The sequence below is a fragment of the Harpegnathos saltator genome, unplaced genomic scaffold, assembly GCF_003227715.2.
Source record: "Harpegnathos saltator strain DR-91 unplaced genomic scaffold, Hsal_v8.6 scaffold82, whole genome shotgun sequence".
In the NCBI taxonomy this organism is placed as follows: Eukaryota; Metazoa; Arthropoda; class Insecta; order Hymenoptera; family Formicidae; genus Harpegnathos; species Harpegnathos saltator.
In genome coordinates, this window is record NW_020230671.1 from 81,454 (window position 1) to 100,339 (window position 18,886).

Genomic DNA, 18,886 nt, shown 5'->3' on the forward strand with positions numbered 1-18,886 from the left:
GGGACACAGCTCTTTTGAGAAGTTAGCAATCTAGTATAGTATAGACATCTGTGGTGGTAAGAGTTTGCACCGAGCATACACACACACACACACACCGAAGGGGGCGTGCGGGGGGCTTTCGGCCCCCCACCCGCACCTCCCCTCGAGGGTTAACGAATGAAACTCACTTCATATGGAAAGTCACATGTGAGTTTGCGACTTATTGCGACTTTCCACATGAAGCGAATTTCACCCGTTGACCCTTGAGGGGGGGGCGAGTGGGGGGGCCGAAGGCCTCCCCGCACGCCCTCTTCGGTATGTGTGTGTGTGTGTACACATGCTCGGTGCAAACTCTTATCACTAACTTCATTTGTTAATAACTTTTTAACGAACAGTGAGCACGGACTAAAACTTTTTGCATATTACTCGGGAAGTTTATGTTAGTTACGAGGCATGTTTATGCTGTGTTAAGAAATTGCTCTTATTGGCGGGAATAATGCACGAATACACGCACTTCTCTAGGCGACGAATATATTACTGAGCAACGATATCACAAATCGGTTTAGATACACGGTCTGTCCCAGATACGATGAGACTGGTTCCATCAAAGTTTTTAGTGCAGCGATATCTATGAATGAATAATGGTAGATGAATGTTCTACCCTTCATCTACTTAACCTCAAAATTTGAGCGAATTCGGTTGATATTTCACTGTGGTTTGACATTTTATGTAAAGTCACTTTGTGTACGTCGGTCGAAAAACCAACTTTTAAATTGGGTAAATGTGGTGCAGAAATGTACGAAACGCTAAAAAATGTGTACGGGGATGAATGCATGTCCCGTGCACAGGTTTTCCGTTGGTTTGGTCGATTCCGTGACGGTCGTGAGGACTTTGCAGACGATGACCGAGCACCGCCGCCAAAAACTACTCGCAATGAAGAAAACATCGAGAAAGTCAAAGAAATTCTTCGAAGCGACCGTTGTGTGTCTGCCCAGATGTTATCTGGGAGTTCTACAACGATTGTGGGCCAGAATTCGACGAGTTCGACCGGAATATCGAGAGCCAGGCAGTTGGTTTTTGTTGCACGATAATGCATCATCGCACAAAGCCATCATGGTACGTGAATTCTTGACCAAAAAAGGCATCATTGTTATCGATCATCCACCGTATTCACCTGATTTGGCTCCGTGCGACTTCTGGCTATTTCCCAAACTGAAATTGGCGGTGAAAGGAAATTGTTTCGATACCATCCCGGTCATCCAAAAGACTTCGACCGCCATACTAAAGGCCATTCCAGCCGATGAGTATAAAAAATGTTTCGAAAAATTTGTTGAACGTTTCCAGCGCTGTATTGACTCAGAAGGAGACTATTTTGAATAAACAAGAATAAAAAATAAAAATAATAAACGCTTTGTATTTTTTTTAGACCAGTCTCATTGGATCTGGGACAGACTATGTATGTCAACATCAAGGTCGCGGAACACTCGGAATTAGTTACGAGGCATGTTTATGTCGCCAAAGTTTATCGATATAACAGTTTTCCTAACCTGAATTATGATCTGCTTTAACGCTTCATATCTCGCTTCACGGAACTGAGCGACGATTTTGCCACAGGAAAAAGTTGTTTCTCGTGCAAAAACGCGTCGAATGAGCCTAGTCTCACTAAAATCGGAGCTGACTGTGTACTTCTAAATATTTACCTTAAATTTAATATAAACATAATAAAATTGTATGTTACAGTAATTATATCAATAGATAATAAAAATGTGAGCATCGACGAAGAAGAAGGGGACTTGCAACGATGGAAGTTGTGAATTTCTTGAATCAATTATTTGATTCAGTGAATGGAGACAATAAACACAACGATAATGAACTACGATATCCAGTGACAGAAAATAGTAAATACCATGCGTTTTGGGTGAGTGCGAAAAATATATTAAATAATATGTCATATGTCGATAAAGTGTCGCGCAGCGTATTAAAATCAGTGCCATCGTTAAGAAACTGATTATTCACAGTAGACGGTTTTCAGAAACTATGGAAAGTGCTTTATGATAAATTTGAATTTCATTCATTAAATACGCATAATTGGAATCAAGATCCGTTAGAAAACTTTTTTGGTCAAATATGAAGTCACGCGATACGTAATGTTAATCCGACACCTAAATAATTCGAGGAATCTTTTTTAACTTTGCTTATAAATAATATGAAGTCTGTTTCAATTAGACACGGTAATTGTGAGATATCCGAAGATAATTGTTCAATGTTGTTCTCTTTAGACAAATATTTAGAAAATATATTGTATAAATAGCAAACGAATCCATTTATAATGATGAAGTTCCGGAATTACTGTCAGAAAATAATGTTTCGAATGATATATTTAACGTAGTATCTTTAGATAATCGGAAACATAATTAAATATATTTTGAAAGAAGTTAATTTTTGTACAGAATGTGAAAATAGTCTACTGAGTAGTGAATTTTCAGTTTGCATTAGACAAATACAGGCGTCATTAATAAATTGTTAAAAACTAGAGTACATAAAAATACATTTTAAAAGTATTACAATTAAATTACAATTAAAATATATTTTAAAAGTGTTACAATTTTTAGAAAATCATAATATTAATATGAGTTGGCATGAGTGTGTAGAACATAAAAATATATGTAAAATTATAGTACGTGTGTTAACTATGCAAATTATTATATTGTGGTGTGAGAAAAAAAATTCTGCGATAAAAAATTCTGATGTAAATATTGAAATACTGCAGCGTAATGTGATCGCGAGTGTTAATAAAATTAAACAAATGCGTACAAATTTTATAATAGAGCGAAGAAAAAGAAATATTATTTTAAAAAATTATAAAGATTATATTCACAAAAAACGGCGTGTGCAATAATTTCTTATATTATTTGTTTAATTATTTAGGTTATATTTATTAATTATATTTAAGTTTTACTTATTATATATAATATATTTATTGTATGTATTTTTTATATTTATTTATTTCTAATATGTTGTATACAATTTGTAATTCTATTTTTATTGTATTTCATTTTTGTAATGGTATGTTGAGTGACAATTGTATGATAAAATTATATATATTTGTATGACTGTGAATATGAGTAGCTTATTAATAGAGATAGGTAGGTCCTTCTACTCCGATCAATTATCTACCTGAAGAAATCATGTTTTCCTATAAAAAGGCATGCCTTCAGACAGTGGTGGTTAGTGGGTGGAGATAAGATCGGAGGAAAGATGCGAAATTCTAGCGAAAGCAGAATTTCGCATCTGAGAAGAAGTGTAGTGGTATAAAGGGAATGCTTCTATGATAACTTCTGTAAACAGTTTGTTATGTATGTTATTATTTAGTTATGTATTATTATTATTATTAGTTATGTATGTTATTATTTTATATTGTTATATTAATTTGTAAAATGTATATGAATGATTGAGTGCTTGAATGCTTTTATGATGCGGTTGTGCACAAATTATGTGCTTTACATCACATTTTTTAACCACACCGGATATTTTACATGTTTATATCCGACAGTCCGTAGTCTGTTTAAAGTGGCACGGGAAAATGTTAGGTAAAGCATTTTTATATGTGAATTACATTATATTGGGTGTACAAATTAGTTCGGTCCGTTTTCAAAAGATGGCTCCGGCTGTTATGAATGGTTCATAGTGACTGCCGATTTTGGCGGTTTCAGAGAGGTTAGATATCTGCCAATAATATTCAGTTTATATCGCTTTGAGTTTCATACAAAAACCTTGCTTTTTACAGTGTTGAAAATATCGAATTTTGTGTTAACCAAGCAGCATTTGCGGGAGGTTTTAATTTTCTGCTTTAATTGGAAGAAAAGTGCAGCTGAAGCCCATCGAATGCTTGTTGAAGTTTATGGTGACGCTGCTCCAACTGATAAATCATGTAGGGAATGGTTTCGACGTTTCAAGGATAGAGATTTCAGCGTCGAAGACAAGCCTCGCTCTGGACAGCCAAAAAAATTCGAGGACAAAGAATTAGAGGCATTACTCGAAGATCAGAGTCAAACGCAAGAGGAGCTTGCAGAATCATTGGGAGTGACTCAACAAGCCGTTTCTGTACGATTGAGAGACATGGGATTTATTCAAAAACAAGGAAACTGGGTGCCTTATGAACTGAAACCGAGAGACGTTGAAAGGCGATTTTTCACTTGCGAGCAGCTGATTCAAAGGCAACAAAGAAAAGGTTTTTTGCATCGGATTGTAACTGGAGATGAGAAGTGGATATTCTACGACAACCCCAAGAAAAAATACTACGTGAAGCCCGGTCAATTGTTGTAATCAACCTCAACATCAACACCAAAGTCGAACATATATGGTTCGAAGATCATGCTCTGTATCTGGTGGGACCAAAAGGGTGTTGTTTACTATGAGCTGCTGAAAACTGGAGATCCCATTACGGGCGATCGGTATCGGCTACAATTGATTCGTTTGAGCTGTGCATTGCGAGAAAAACGCCCGCAATACGAGCAAAGACATGATAAAGTTATTTTTCTTCATGACAACGCTCGGCCTCATGTCGCAAAAGTAAAAAATATTTGGAAACGCTCAAATGGGATGTTTTACCGCACCTGCCGTACCAGGTCTGTAAATATGAAACCGGAATTTGTCCATAGATGGCCCTAGCTGTCAATGTAGTTACCGTCAAACCGCGTCATTGGCGCCATTTCCATTTGTTGACATCTGACAAAGATTTTTAACTCACAACAATACAAGTTTCATACAACAGCATAGTTTGTAATAGCGTTGAACATGTCGAATTTTGTGCCTGGAAGCTACGATTTGCGGACAGCATTGATTTTCTGTTACCATTTGAAGAAAACTGCTGCAGAATCGCATCGAATGCTTGTCGAAGCTTACAGTGAACATGCTCTTGGTAAATCACAGTGCTTTGAGTGGTTTAAAAAATTCAAACGTGGCGATTTTGACGTGAGAAACGAAGAACGTGAAAGACCACCGAAAAATTTTGAAGACAGCGAATTGCTGCAAGCATTGTTGGATGAGGATGACGTTCAAACGCAACAACAACTCGCGGATCAATTAAATGTGACACGAGAAGCCGTCTCCATACGTTTGAAAGCCATGAGAAAGATCCAGAAGATGGGGAAATGGGTTCCACATGAACTGAATGAAAGACAGCAGGAAAACCGAAAAACCACTTGCGAAATGCTGCTCGCCAGGTACAAAAGAAAGTCATTTCTCTATCGAATTGTGACTGGCGATGAAAAGTGGATATATTTTGAGAATCCTAAGCGTAAAAGATCATGGGTAACTCCAGGCGAACCATCGACATCGACTGTAAGGCTAAATCGCTATGGACGGAAGACAATGCTCTGTGTTTGGTGGGACCAGAAGGATGTGATTTATTATGAGCCACTAAAACCTGGCCAAACCGTTAATACTGAACGCTACCGACAACAAATGATCGATTTGAATCAAGCTTTGCGTAAAAAACGACCAGAATATCAAAAAAGGCAACACAAAGTGATTTTGCTTCATGATAATGCCACCATCACACACAGCAAAACTGGTCAAGGAAACAATTGAGGCGTTTAGTTGGGAAATACTTTCGCATGCAGCTTACTCACCAGACTTGACTCCGTCCGATTACTACTTATTTGCATCGATGGGACACGCACTTGCTGAGCAGCGCTTCACTTCTTACGAGAATGTACGAAAATGGCTCGATGACTGGTTTGCCTCAAAAGAGCAACAGTTTTTTTGGCGTGGCATCCACAAATTGCCAGACAGGTGGAAAAAATGTATAGCTAGCGATGAGCAATACTTCGAATAAAATATTTTTTATCATTTTCATACAATAAACGTGTATTTTCTATACAAAAATTCCGGTTTCATATGTACATACCTGGTATTCTCCGGACACTGCTCCTTCTGATTACTGATTGTTCCGAAGGATGCAGCACGATTTGGCAGGTCACCGGTTCACTTCTCTCGTAGAAATCGAAAATTGGCTCCAAACTTGGATCGCCTCAAAAGACGAGTCATTTTTTCGAGATGGAATTCGAAAATTGCCTGAGAAATGGGAGAAAGTAGTAGCCAGCGATGGAAAATACTTTAATTGATCTGTTCGTTCATTTTGTTTTGAAATAAATACATTTTTTAACACAAAAAAATGGACCGAACTAATTTGTATTCCCAATATATATATATATAATTTATAATTTAGCAATACATGTAACATGATTCAACATTATATTATTGTTTTTACTACTTTTTTCAAATAGTTTACTTATTATATTTACTTGTTATATATATTTTGTTATATTTTAATTTTGTGCAACAAAAAACTAATAAAAATAATATGTAATTATATCCTATTTTAATGTAATTAAATACAAATGTATACATTGATAAATATCTTTATGTGTATTGTAATATATTTTTATAATATAATATTAACGTATATATATTATAATCCTCCCAATAATATTGTTTGCACAAATTAATAACAAAATGATAAGTTTCTGAGTGATGTTATTAAGTTTAACTGTTATTTACTGTACTTAAAATTACAAATGAAAACTATTTTAAATCTGTGAAATATTTTTTACGTAGTCTTAAGTAACGTAAATAATATTTAAACTTTACAATATCGCTCAGGAACTTATAAATTTAATTTTAATATCTATAAGTATGTACCACGCGCGCGCGGTATGATTTAAATATGGCGGCAACCTCCCCACCACTCGTTCCTTAGTTCGTTAATTCCGGGCTAGTGCTCCAGGTGGCGCTGAAAATAATATCCCCTTCTCACAAGAGGCGAGTTTGAATCCCTTGAGATTTGCTCGGATCATCCTTATTTCGAAACTAGATTAACGTTTTATTACAAATAATTATCACGAATAATTAACTTATAGTTGATGACCCTTCATTTTCACGTTGATTTCGGAAAAAATGAAAAAAAATTGAATATAAAAATTATAAAAATGGCCACCCCTATTAGCGTCATTTTGTGTCTGTTGCCGCACCAGATTGTTTAGAGGCAGTGACGCACGGATGCCGGAACACCCTTATCAGAAGGATCGGAGTTAGAGATGATAGTAGACTCGGATTTCGTGCGGTCTTTTCGGGTCGTAAATCCGAACCGCCTGAGAAACCCGAACAACACTCGTAATAAATATGTCTACGAGCACGAATGTGAAACGACCTCCGTCATTTCGGAAGGCCTGCCCTTTCGGACTCAACGGCCAGCAAAATGCCACGGTTCGAAGAACTGTGGCGAAGCACACGAAAGTGCTGAGCTCTGTCATGCTGAAGGCGACTGAGTCGCTCCTGGCGACTAGCCAATGTCCTGCGGATGTTTGGAACGAAAGCTCAGAGTTCTCAAAGAAGCGATCACGTTGCTTCTGAAATCGCCAAGATTCTTGACGGATACTTGGAAAGAGAGAGTTCGCAAACTCCAAAGGAGACGGTCACGCCGCTCCTGATAGCCAAGATCCTCGACGGACACTTGGAAAGAGAGAGTTCACCCGTTCCACACAGAGGCAACCAAAGCCCGTTCCTGAAGCGTGGCAACGCAGAGAACTCAAATCTGAACAGTCGATTCTAACCATAAAACCTCAACCCAACAGGGTATATCCGGCACCGCCTTCAACTCAGCAGGGTGTATATTGTGGTGGTTCGAATCTAAACTAAAGCTGATGATTGGGACCGGGTAATGAATTATCCGGGTACCCGAGTACCCGCTCACTATCTGAAATATGTTGAAAATACCCGGGTACCCGCTCGTATTACCCGTACTTTTATTATTCGTGTTTAAATTATTTGTCTACTTCATGTCAAACTTCTGACGGTCTCCATGACATATATTAATTTAATATCGTTATCAGATATAACCTGCATTTAATAACTGCGTTTGCTATTATGTCGCGTCCAAAAAGTTGGGTATGGAAATATGCTGTTCCGTCAGAAGATAGAATGCAGGCGAAATGTAAAGTGTGTGGCCTCACTCTAAATTACGTATATTTCGTAACGACTTCGTTTTATGGATGTGATTATCCATTCTTTGAGTCCGATTGCATCATTTCTTCTGACAATCTTTTATTACATAGACACTCGAGTAATACGGATAATATGGATATTCAAATAATATAGATGATGCGAGTAATACGGATAATACGAGTAATATGGATAATACGGGTTATACCCGCGGTATTTCCCGTGAATTTCGAATAGTGAGAAGGTACAACACTCGGGTATTTCATCAGCTCTAATCTAAACTACAACGTCAAAACTGCACTAAGAGAAAGCCTAGACCACAGGTCGGTAAAGATGGGCGACACAAAAGTCGCACAGACCTGACACCAGAAATTGCCACAATCGGCGTTAGGCCATGCAAAGGCGCGTGGCTCACTATTGCGCTCAGTTATATCACTCGGGCGGCTGAATTTTAACTGCGAGCAGCGATAACGGTGAGGGTGTGGCGTAGCGGCCGCGAACGGCACTAGTGGATACGCGCGGGGCGCCAGCGGGAGCACCGCGTGCTCGCCTGCGAGAAACCAACGGGAGCCAGGCCGTCCGTCACGCAGCACCGGATCAACGACTCCAACAGCATGCAGGCCGCGGCAACGCGACTGAACGTCGCGCACACATTTCCGAACAGTGTCATTGCTACTAAAAGTTTTCCGCGCGGTCTCGAAATATTTCTTCCCGAATTACGGGCAGTGCATTGCGTGAAAGATGAGAAGGCGAAGGGGCAAGACGAGAGAGATTTTGGCTTAGCGATAAAATTTACCACTGACTCGCCTCATGCCTTTTCCTGCCGCGCTCATCGGTAGTCATCGGGTCAACAAAGACGGAGAATAATTGATCTTGTCTGTGCTTGTTCTAAGGGGGAGTTAAGTGAGCAAGAACCGTGCACGCTTTGCCGTTACCGTCAGGACGGATATAGTGTGCACACATTTTCGCAGGTGACGCGTCGGAATTCGGCAGAAAAAGCATCCCGGTCCCGGCGGTCCGGTGGCCGCTCTCAGGTTTCTCTCTGATGACTAGAAATCTGCTCTTTTTCGAAGAATTATCTGAACTATTGCATACTAGTGCAATAAAAATTTGAATGAAAGAACCATCTATTTCTCTCCAACTTATTATGCTAGTTCAAAAATCCTTCGAAAAACAATAAACCTTAAGAGAGTCTATTCGTTTATAAGTTCTCTTTTATGTTTTTCTCTTTCTCTCTCTAAAGTTGAGTTACATATTTATCGCATTTTAAGAGTAAAAAAGTATAATTAGAAAGGCGTTCTAAATTCATTTTCGCGATTTTTTCGCGTATTTTAAAAATTAAAATATAGTAACGTTTTGAATCAAGCATATTTTACTAATATACATTTTGAAAGAAAACAAAAAAGTGATTTATATCATAATTTATGTTTACAGAAACACACATTAAACATGATAATCTTGAACTCATATAAGAATACAAATTTAGGGCTATAGTGACATTGCTCATATTGTTAAATACAAATTTAAAAATCCCGTTGTTTAAAAATCACTAGTAAAGGATGAATCCTTTATATATAACCATAATTGATCTTTATTATTCAATAACATTTTTTTAACAAATTGTACAGTTTCATATGTATAATTATATATAATGTATATAGTATGGATAAAGTAATAATAGAGAATCAATATATACTATATGTGACAATAATTGAAATATAATAAAAATCTGAGACTTCTTTCATGAATTAAGTATGTCTAATTAGAATATATTGAATAGAATCCTTCGCTGCTCGTAGAAAACTTTGAACGAATCGGCAGTACTTCCAAAATTATAAGCGCCTCTTCTTCCTTTTTTCTTGTATTTAATATAAGACCGTTTCTTGTTATCATTCTCAATCATCGTAGCAAACGAGCAACTTATCCTATTCAACAGCACAGAATATATTTCTTCTTTCACATTACACGATAGATAATGGCCTTATTATCGTTATTAAAAAATGCATCTCATCATTTTTTATGTGAGGAATGTTTATGCCACTGCTCGTGCCTCCGGTAAAAAGCTTTCCCAATACTTGATAAGTAGATTCTGATGCTGTAGCATCGACTCCAAATATTCGATTAGTTGCTTCTTAAAGTCTTGCACCCTAACCAACTCGAAGCGTTCTACCTCTTCCTTTATCATCTTCGAGATATTGTCAAATTCTTCCTGGCCTCTGTCCACCTTCGCTTCCCACTCTATGACCTCGGTAGCTGCTTGACTCGTCTTGTCCGTTCGTCCAGATTGTTCGAGTCTTGCTTTCTGTTCGCGTTTTTTATTTAGCATCAATTGAGCATGCTGCCAATTTTGAAAAACTTTTACTCTCTCGTGGAAAACATCCTGTAACACATCGGTCGAATAAAAAATATGTAATGAACTATTAAGTTTATACAGGGTTCTCAAAAAGTCTTCGAACGATAAAATATCTCGAAAACAATCAGTTTTTGGAAAAAATGTTTCAGGCAAAAGTTGTAAGGTTTAAAATGATATATTTACTGATCTTATCAGTTTGACCTTGGCTAGCGTCAACAAGGTCAGGGCAAAGTCACCTTGAACTTTTCAAATAGAACGCCCTACTTTTTTTGGCATATTCTTATAACGTATTTCAAGAGCTTTCCAAAACACTACAACAAAGTATTTTTTTGTTAAGTACATCCCGAGTTATGAAGCTTCAAAGTTACAGTACCGTCAGTATTAGCATTACCCAAGGTGTACCGCGTGGAGGTTGCACGATCGGATTTACACCTCTTGTGTGTGTATGTGTGTGTATGTGTGCGCGCGCGCACGCGCGTGTATATGTGTGTGTGCGCATGTGCGTGTGTGTGTGTGCGTATTCGCATACACACACATACGAGGTGTAAATCCGATCGTGCAACCTCCACGCGGTACACCTTAGGTAGTCAATGCTAAAGCCGACGGTACTGTAACTTTGAAGCTTCATAACTCGGGATGTACTTAACAAAAAAATACTTTGTTGTAGTGTTTTGGAAAGCTCTTGAAATACGTTATAAGAATATGCCAAAAAAAGTAGGGCGTTCCATTTGAAAAGTTCAAGGTGACTTTGCCCTGACCTTGTTGACGCTAGCCAAGGTCGAACTGATAAGATCAGTAAATAGATCATTTTAAACCTTACAACTTTTGCCTGAAACATTTTTTCCAAAAACTGATTGTTTTTGAGATATTTTATCGTTCGAAGACTTTTCGAGAACCCTGTATACATATAAGTATATAATAGTAAATATTCACTTTAATTGCACCGATGAGTGCAACATAATCTCTCAGCATCTCTCCCAATTGATAAAGATCACTGTTGCTTTGTGTTTTTCTGATGGCTTCCACCTTTTCTAATGTTTCCGCCAACTGCGCTAATGCTCTGCCAAGGGACGCACCTGGTTCGCCGTGACCGAGAACGGCAATCGACTTTGCTGTAGCACCAGTGCAATTTGCCAATTCTCTTCTTTGATTTGTTAAGGAGTCCACTGCGGAGTGCAAAGCGCGTAACTGGATATCAAGAGAATCTATCTGCGATGTTTTTTCTTCAAACCACTGCAAAGCAATTTAGAGATTTGCGTTTATTTAGTTTGTTATTTTTCAAGCAAAATGTGAAACTGACAATTACAAAAATATTGTTGTTATACATATATTTATGCAAATTACTTCAAGTCGTATATATTCGACAATATTTATACACAGTAGTAACCATATTACGTGATTTGTATTACTGGAACTTCGCAAGCAGTAATATATGGATGAAAATAAAACACTAGTAAATAATTTAAACCGACGCAATTATCTTTGATTCTAGATGAACGTACCTTACCCTCCTATTGCAAGCAACAAAAAATCATTTCACAATACTTCATAGAAAATACATGCAAGTAAATATAAAATAGACCTCATGTCACGTTAAAGAACTCTCACCATATCGCTCTCATCCATTTTATATGTTATCTTGTTAACCGTTTCTCCAACTTTATTGAAAAGCCGCATTACTCCTTTGCCGCTCAATGCGGATGTATTGGTAGCTTTAGGCAATTCTACATCTATTTTTATGTGAAAAGACAAATTGTATTAAAATCGTACAGAACAAAATATATTTATTGCGATTACAGTCCGAAGCGCAATCAATGTACAAAATAGCCGATTTCAGATTCTGCGTGGCCGTAATACTATACTCACCAGCTTCTAGAAATTCTCTGAAATCAGGATCGATACTCAACACTGGATGTGCAGCTGTTCTGTTGAGATATCTTTCGAGAGCTGCTCTACGTCGTTCGATAAACTCAGTGGAACTCGAATTTTGCTCTTGACTTTTATCTCCGGACATCTTAATTTTCGTCGTTCCTGTAAATGTAATTCACGCAATTTTTTCACGACTTTTCTACAACAATAAACATCTATTCAATGAACTATGAAGAGAGAAAGAGTATTATATTCCTACCAATAACACTTTTCTCCGGAGCTGGTGGAATTATCCTGCCGTTCCTGAGATATTTCTCAGTTAATTTATCATGGAGCCCTAGGAAATCGCTGAAACGCCTGATCACGCTAAAATGCCTTTTCTTAAATATAAGCATATTTGTTCTAGTCTCAACTTTATATGCAACGTAGGCACCCATTCCGTCGCCTATCTTTTGAGGGGAAGTAACTGTGATCTTCAAGAAAACTTCCGATGTGTCTGTTGGAACCTACATACATACATTCAAGTATTTATATGTTGTGTGTGTGTGTATATGTGTGTTATGTGTGCATATGTGTGTGTGTGTGTGTGCGTGCGTGCGTGTGTGTGTGCGTGTGTGTGTGCGTGTGCGTGTGTGTGTGTGTGTGTGTGTGCGCGCGCGCGCGCGCGTGTACGTATGCGTGCGAAAAATATATAATTATGATTTTATTATTATAAGATATGTAATATATACCTCTTCTAAAGAGCGGGATTGCATAACACTTGAGGATAGCATATCTGCATTATCGTTGATAGGAACATCATGCAGATCACCGATATCTGTATTCATGGGTCCTAGTGGAGGACTCAAAGGACCAGGCACTGGACTAGATACGGAAGAAAACGAATTGTCTTCTGGAGCATCTCGCAATGACAGTTTTGGTAATTCCGCTTGAATCTTAGGTACTCCATTATAAGGCGAACTATTCTCCAATTGGTTTTGTTCCTGTGAATATGAAAACATTATTAGTTAATTGTAAATTAGCAAACTTATATTGTAGCATTATACTATGTAGAGATGAGGATATCATGTTTATAAGATAATATTGCAAAATATATTGTTTGATCATACATTAATATTATGATCATAATTAATATCAAAGAGAAATATGCAAAGTTGTTTTTTACAAAGATGATGTGTGATGATGAAATAATAACCAGAAAAAAAAACAATCATTATAAAAACTTCCACTGTAAAAACTTTCTGAATGCAACAGATGCTTTATCTGCATTGATGATACATACTTTTTTGTAAATATAGTTTTTCTCTCACAAAAGTCATACATATCTTAATACATCATGCCTGTTGATTTAAAGGCTTGCCGATAGACATGATTATTCATAGAATTATGCAGGATACAGATATAAGATAATATCTCAGATAGATTATAAGATCTTCATATATTACCCAATCTTTATATACTATCTCATATCTGTCCTGTCTTATACAGGGTGTTTAAAAAGAAGGCATTTAAGAGCATTTAAAAAGAACTTTAAGGGCAGATAGTACTCAGAAAATGGAGGAAAAAGTCCTAATAAACATGGGTCAAAAAATTAATATTGTTAGAGTTATGAACAATTATTTACCTTAATTAAAGCAAATAATTTATTTGCTTCTGATGCATGGCCATACATGAAATCTATTTCTGCCAGTTCTTGATTAGAATAATATAATGCTATTTTTACTATATTGTGAAAACATTATGATAACTCTCTGCAACTGTTCACTGTTCACGAAGATATGTGACTAACAATTGTTTGGTGAAGCATATATATAAATTGGAAGAAAATAGATATTTGTTTATATTCTAAGCAAGAACAAAGAGACTTTTTTTTAGGGATTCTTTTAAAACATACTCTTCTTCGATAAATGACACAGACAAATTATATCAGAAAAAAGTATCAGAAGCAAAAAATAAGTCACTTGCTTCAATTAACACATTGACTGTCATGGAATTTTTCACGATTCTGGTCTAAAGAACCAATTTGATTTAATCATGTTATATTATTAAAAACTTTAATAATAGTACATAATAATAATCAAAAAGCTTAAAAAATGTTTTTTTAAAAAAACATTTTTTATTCTTTTTCCTGAGGCCATCTATTCATATTTACACTGTTATGCTACGAGTTTCCTCGTAGCTGTACAAATATGGCAAGTAATGAAGGGACAAGATAACTCGTAGTAGGCGTTCTGGGCAAGTAAACAACCTACGAGATATCTCGTAGTTGGCAGTCAACGTGTTAAAATAAATAATTGTTCATAACTTTGATAATATTAATTTTCCAACCCATATTTATTAAGATATTTTTCCTCTATTTTATGAGTACTATCTGCTCGTAAAGTAGTCTTGAACTTTTTTTCTAAATACCCTGTACATGCATATACAGGCACAATATATTATAAATCATAATATAGCATCATCAGCTGTAAGTATAATGTAAATTATGTATCAATAAATTTATCTATTTTTTTATCTATATGAAATTTATCTATATGAAACTATATGAATATTATCTATATGAATATTATCTATATGAATATTACCTATATGAATATTATCTATATGAAACCTGTTTAAATAAAATCTGCGTAATTAATGATATGACTGCCAGTTTAATATTCATTAGAAGATTAGGCTAAATATAAAAATTGGGAATCCAGAAGGAGCAACCAAAGAGAACCAAGAGATTTATTGAAAAATCAAGTAAAGTAAGACTTCAAGCTGGGATCAATATTGCTGAAAATACGGTAATGTAGTTTACTTTTTAAGAAAGACCCCAAATGTGTTCTCTGAACTATCGCTAAATGAACTCTTGTCTTTCTCCAATTCAATGTATCCCTCTGGTAGTATGAGCTATTTGAAACATACTTCGATTAGGGATCGTGAATGCCATGATACCAATGAGTTCACTTTTACATGATTACGAAAGAAACTTTTATAATTGCTGTGTTTCTAACGTTGAGCGTAAACATACAAAATCATCATGTCGCATGTCTGCGGTTTCGAGGTCGCAGTGTTCGTCGAAGTTACAATAGTCCCTTCCCGATTTCTCAAATTTTCGCGCGATACCTGCACTGCGGACGCAAAGATATCCTCGTCGTCGTCCTCCAGGTCGTCCAGTTTTGTCTCGTTAGTATCGAACAGCGGCGGCGATTCCGTCATATCAGCCATCTTAACAATTCTGTCAAGTCCGAACAAGACGAAAGTTGCGCTCGTTGTTCCACCGGGATCGGCCCCCTTGACGACGATAACGCCAACAATTGTTATCGACAGAGAGAAACCTGAGAGCGGCCACCGGGTCGGTTACGCCGCGACGCTTTTTCCGACGCGCCCCCTGAGAAAATGTGTGCACATTACACCCGTCCTGACGATAACGGCAAAGCGTGCACGGTTCTTGTGTTCACTCTACTTTCTTAAGGAAGACAATAAGTTAGAAAAGCACAGACGATCAATCGCTCTCCGTCTTTGTTGCACCACCGATGAGCGAGCGCGCGCCAGGAGGAGGCACGAGGCGAGTAAAGGTCATTTTACAATGAGGTTGTAGTAGTATGCAGTAGGCAAATTGACCAATCACGATCGATTGTTCTCTTTACGATCGAAGAATAATCAACTGTGATTGGTCAATTTGCCTACTGCATACTACTACACCTCATTGTAGAATGACTTTAGCGGCAGATCTTATCGCTAAGCTAGACTCTCTCCCGTCTGGCGTCTTCACCTCCTCATCTTTCATGCAACACACTACCCGTAATTCGGGAAGAAATATTTCGAGACCGCGCGGACAATTTCTAGCAATGATACAAAATGAGTGTGAAGTTGGCCCCCCGACCACCAAGAATTTAATTTTGACCATTCCCATTCGTTTGATGGTCGTTCGGTAGCGTTTAGTAGTCCATTCCTAACGTTTGGAAGTCAAAAATGCAATAGTTCTCGCAAAAAATAAAAATTGTATGTGAAATTGGCCTCCCCGTCTCGAAAATCGGTTTCCACGGTGTCCTGAATAATTTTGACAATTACCAATCGTTTGGTGGTCGCTTGGTAGCGTTTGATAGTCCATAGTTTAGCGATAACATCTGTCACTGACTCGCCTCGTGCCTCCTCCTGCCGCGCGCTCGCTCATCGGTGGTGCGACAAAGACGGAGAGCGATTGATCGTCTATGCTTTTCTAACTTATTGTCTTCCTTAAGGAAGTAGAGTAAACACAAGAACCGTACATGCTTTGCCGTTATCGTCAGGACGGGCGTAATATGCACACATTTTCTCAGGAGGCGCGTCGGAAAAAGCATCCCGGTGTAACCGGCCCGGTGGCCATTCTCAAGTTTCTTTCTGTTATCGGTGATCGGTGATCGATGATCGGTGAAAGTTGGCCTCTGACGGCCGAAGCGCGCGCGAAATGTAAACACTGTCCGCTAAATTGTCATAACGCGTATCGAAACGGCAGACTGTAGGCCCGTTTATTTTAATTGCGCCGTCTCGCGTTTTCTACACTTAAAGCGAGACGAGTGCGCACTGAGATCCGGAGAAAAAAGAAAAAAGAGGAGGGAAGACAAGGAAAAGTACAGAAAGTGCAACTAACAGAAACCCTCTCTCTCGCCCTTCGATCTGTCAAATTTCGAGTACGGGGCATCACCGAACGAATGTCCTTTCTCAACCACGATAAGACTATCTTTGTTCAGGGAGATTATCGCTTACGGTAATTTCCCAATGATTAACGTCGCGTATCTCTGCTGGTTAACAGGAAGCTAAAAGAGTAGGGAAATACAAGAACGCGCGTAATGCACGAGGAAATCAGGAAGCAGAAGACACGTCGCGAAGTCGATTTCTATCATACCGATCGTAGGAAATATCCAGGTGATGTCAATGCGCGTACACGTGTATATGCGCGATGTGATATATACTCGTCCCGGGAGATTTTATTTCCTTTAAAATATGCACATACGTACGTACGTGACTGTCGGGACAGCAAGGTTGACAATTGAGAAATATCATAACGTTCAATATTTGCCGAAGAACAGCGTGCAGCATTAACATATGTGTGTACAGCTGCATGGTAGATTAGTAGCATTTTTCTTTTCAAAGGTAATTTATGACACCGGTTAATAACACTATGCGGGCATTGGCCGATTCACCTCTCAAATCCAGGCTTTCTCCTCGCGAATAACACGCCCTCTGCATTCGTCGTGATCGCGGTTGAATCACACCGGTGACTAAAGGTGACGCGCTTTCCGTGAGGGAGGGGGGGGGGTCGAATGCCTCAGTACGTGCGGTGTTTTGCCACGGGTGGTAGGTTTAACATTTTTATCTCGCGTAATTCGTCCACATGCGCGTGCGTCTTGTGAGATTTTGAATCTTATAAATTTCATTTCGCGCGAGCAGCCGTCGTCGTTCATCTATCGACACTTGATTCGGGAGGATCTAAAAAACTCTTGTGCAACACATTCGACGATCGTTGGGACTCGCTCTTTCGTGCAAGATGCAGGTGAGCGTTTGAGTATAGTTTTTCTTTTTCTTTTTCTCTTTAGTTCCGACCGCTTTGACTGTGTAGATATGCACGCGGTACGGTGTCCTTTTAACGGGATCTTGTCTCGCAACTTGCCGGAGGAATTTTCCTCCCGCGCGAGAACGCATTCGTGAAAGAACGATGGAGGATACGCATGTTCAGTTATATCTTATAAATATGCAACAGCACGTATACATATACGTGTATATTCTAAAACCGGCTTTATCACTTGTGTCACCCGCGTAATTATTTACCGATGTTTCGCCATTCTTGAACGATCAAAAAGTCGTGTGATGAATCAAAGGAAAGTCATTAAATCCTGCAATTAGTTCCCCGACTAATGGGAAAGTCCGAGAGAATTTGAGATACATGTAAGCAGTTTTTCCCATATTTTGGAAGTACGAAGGAATTATCTCGTCCGACTTCTTTTCTTTTCTTTTTTTGTTTACAATAGAGATGTGCAAACTATTCGAATCCGAATTCCTATGATTCGAATCCGAATAATTTGAATAGGAATCAAATACATTATCGTTTGCGTGCATCAGTTACAAAAGGGGCCATCTGGGCCTGTATGTTTGAACCCTTAACTTGTAATTAACTTAACTTATAATTAATAACTTAATTATAAATTATTTTAAATAGTTAAATATATTTATATATTTATATATATATTTATATATTTATTTATATATTTATATATTTATTTATATATTTATATATTTATTTATATATTTATATATTTTTAATATATATATTTATATATTTATATATATTATTTATATATTTATATATATATATTTATATATATAATAATATTTATTTTACTTTAAGATGATATTACAATATCAATATTCTTTTTCATATTAAAATCTTCCATCATTATTTGCATGTTTAATAGTCATGTTAAATTTTTTAATGACTCGATTCGATTCGAATTCGAGTGAAATTTCATAGATTCGATTCGATTCGAATTCGAATTAAGAAAATGAGATTTAATTCGATTCGATTCGACATAAAAATTCTTGATTCGCACATCTCTAGTTTGCAAGCACTGACGAAATCACAGCCGATTATTTTGGATATTATATTTATTTTTCCGCATTTTGTTAGATGCTCGACGGTTGCTCAATTATTGGGAT

At 37.5% G+C, this 18,886-nt stretch overlaps 2 protein-coding genes across 4 annotated transcripts in view; one reads left to right on the plus strand and one right to left on the minus strand.

Moving 5' to 3' along the window:
- Positions 1 to 9,627: 9,627 nt before the first annotated feature.
- Snx1 (sorting nexin 1) lies at positions 9,628 to 15,501 on the minus strand. 2 transcript variants are annotated; one of them, XM_019840360.2, is made up of 8 exons: positions 15,317 to 15,501; positions 12,937 to 13,188; positions 12,465 to 12,711; positions 12,203 to 12,367; positions 11,945 to 12,066; positions 11,839 to 11,847; positions 11,270 to 11,569; positions 9,628 to 10,363 (listed from the first exon to the last, which is right to left on the minus strand). In XM_019840360.2, the coding sequence occupies exons 1-8, from the start codon at positions 15,416 to 15,418 to the stop codon at positions 10,016 to 10,018; spliced, it is 1,545 nt and encodes a 514-aa protein (XP_019695919.1). In that variant the 5' UTR covers positions 15,419 to 15,501; the 3' UTR covers positions 9,628 to 10,015. The 2 variants fall into 2 exon arrangements, with proteins under 2 accessions (XP_019695919.1, XP_011135813.1); XM_011137511.3 differs by lacking the exon at positions 11,839 to 11,847 and having other exon boundaries at positions 10,016 to 10,363.
- LOC105181043 (phospholipid phosphatase 1) overlaps positions 14,917 to 18,886 on the plus strand; it is a 36,413-nt gene continuing 32,443 nt past the window's right edge. The window contains exon 1 of one of the 2 annotated variants that reach the window (XM_011137609.3): positions 14,917 to 14,994. Coding sequence is in view for 1 of the 2 variants with exons in the window: in XM_011137586.3 (XP_011135888.1) it covers positions 17,721 to 17,726 (6 nt within the window). In the remaining variant the exon portion in view is untranslated. Of the gene's footprint in view, positions 14,995 to 17,531; positions 17,727 to 18,886 lie in introns of those variants that run through there. The other variant, XM_011137586.3, reaches the window with a different exon arrangement.

Excerpts from the sequence above, each read along its gene's own strand:
- Snx1 (XM_019840360.2), bottom strand. The coding sequence starts at position 15,418 with ATGGCTGATATGACGGAATCGCCGCCGCTGTTCGATACTAACGAGACA. Across the intron at positions 13,189-15,316 it reads TCTTTGCGTCCGCAGTGCAG|GAACAAAACCAATTGGAGAA; the intron begins GTATCGCGCGAA and ends TCATATTCACAG. Across the intron at positions 12,368-12,464 it reads TCCGGAGAAAAGTGTTATTG|GAACGACGAAAATTAAGATG; the intron begins GTAGGAATATAA and ends TTACATTTACAG.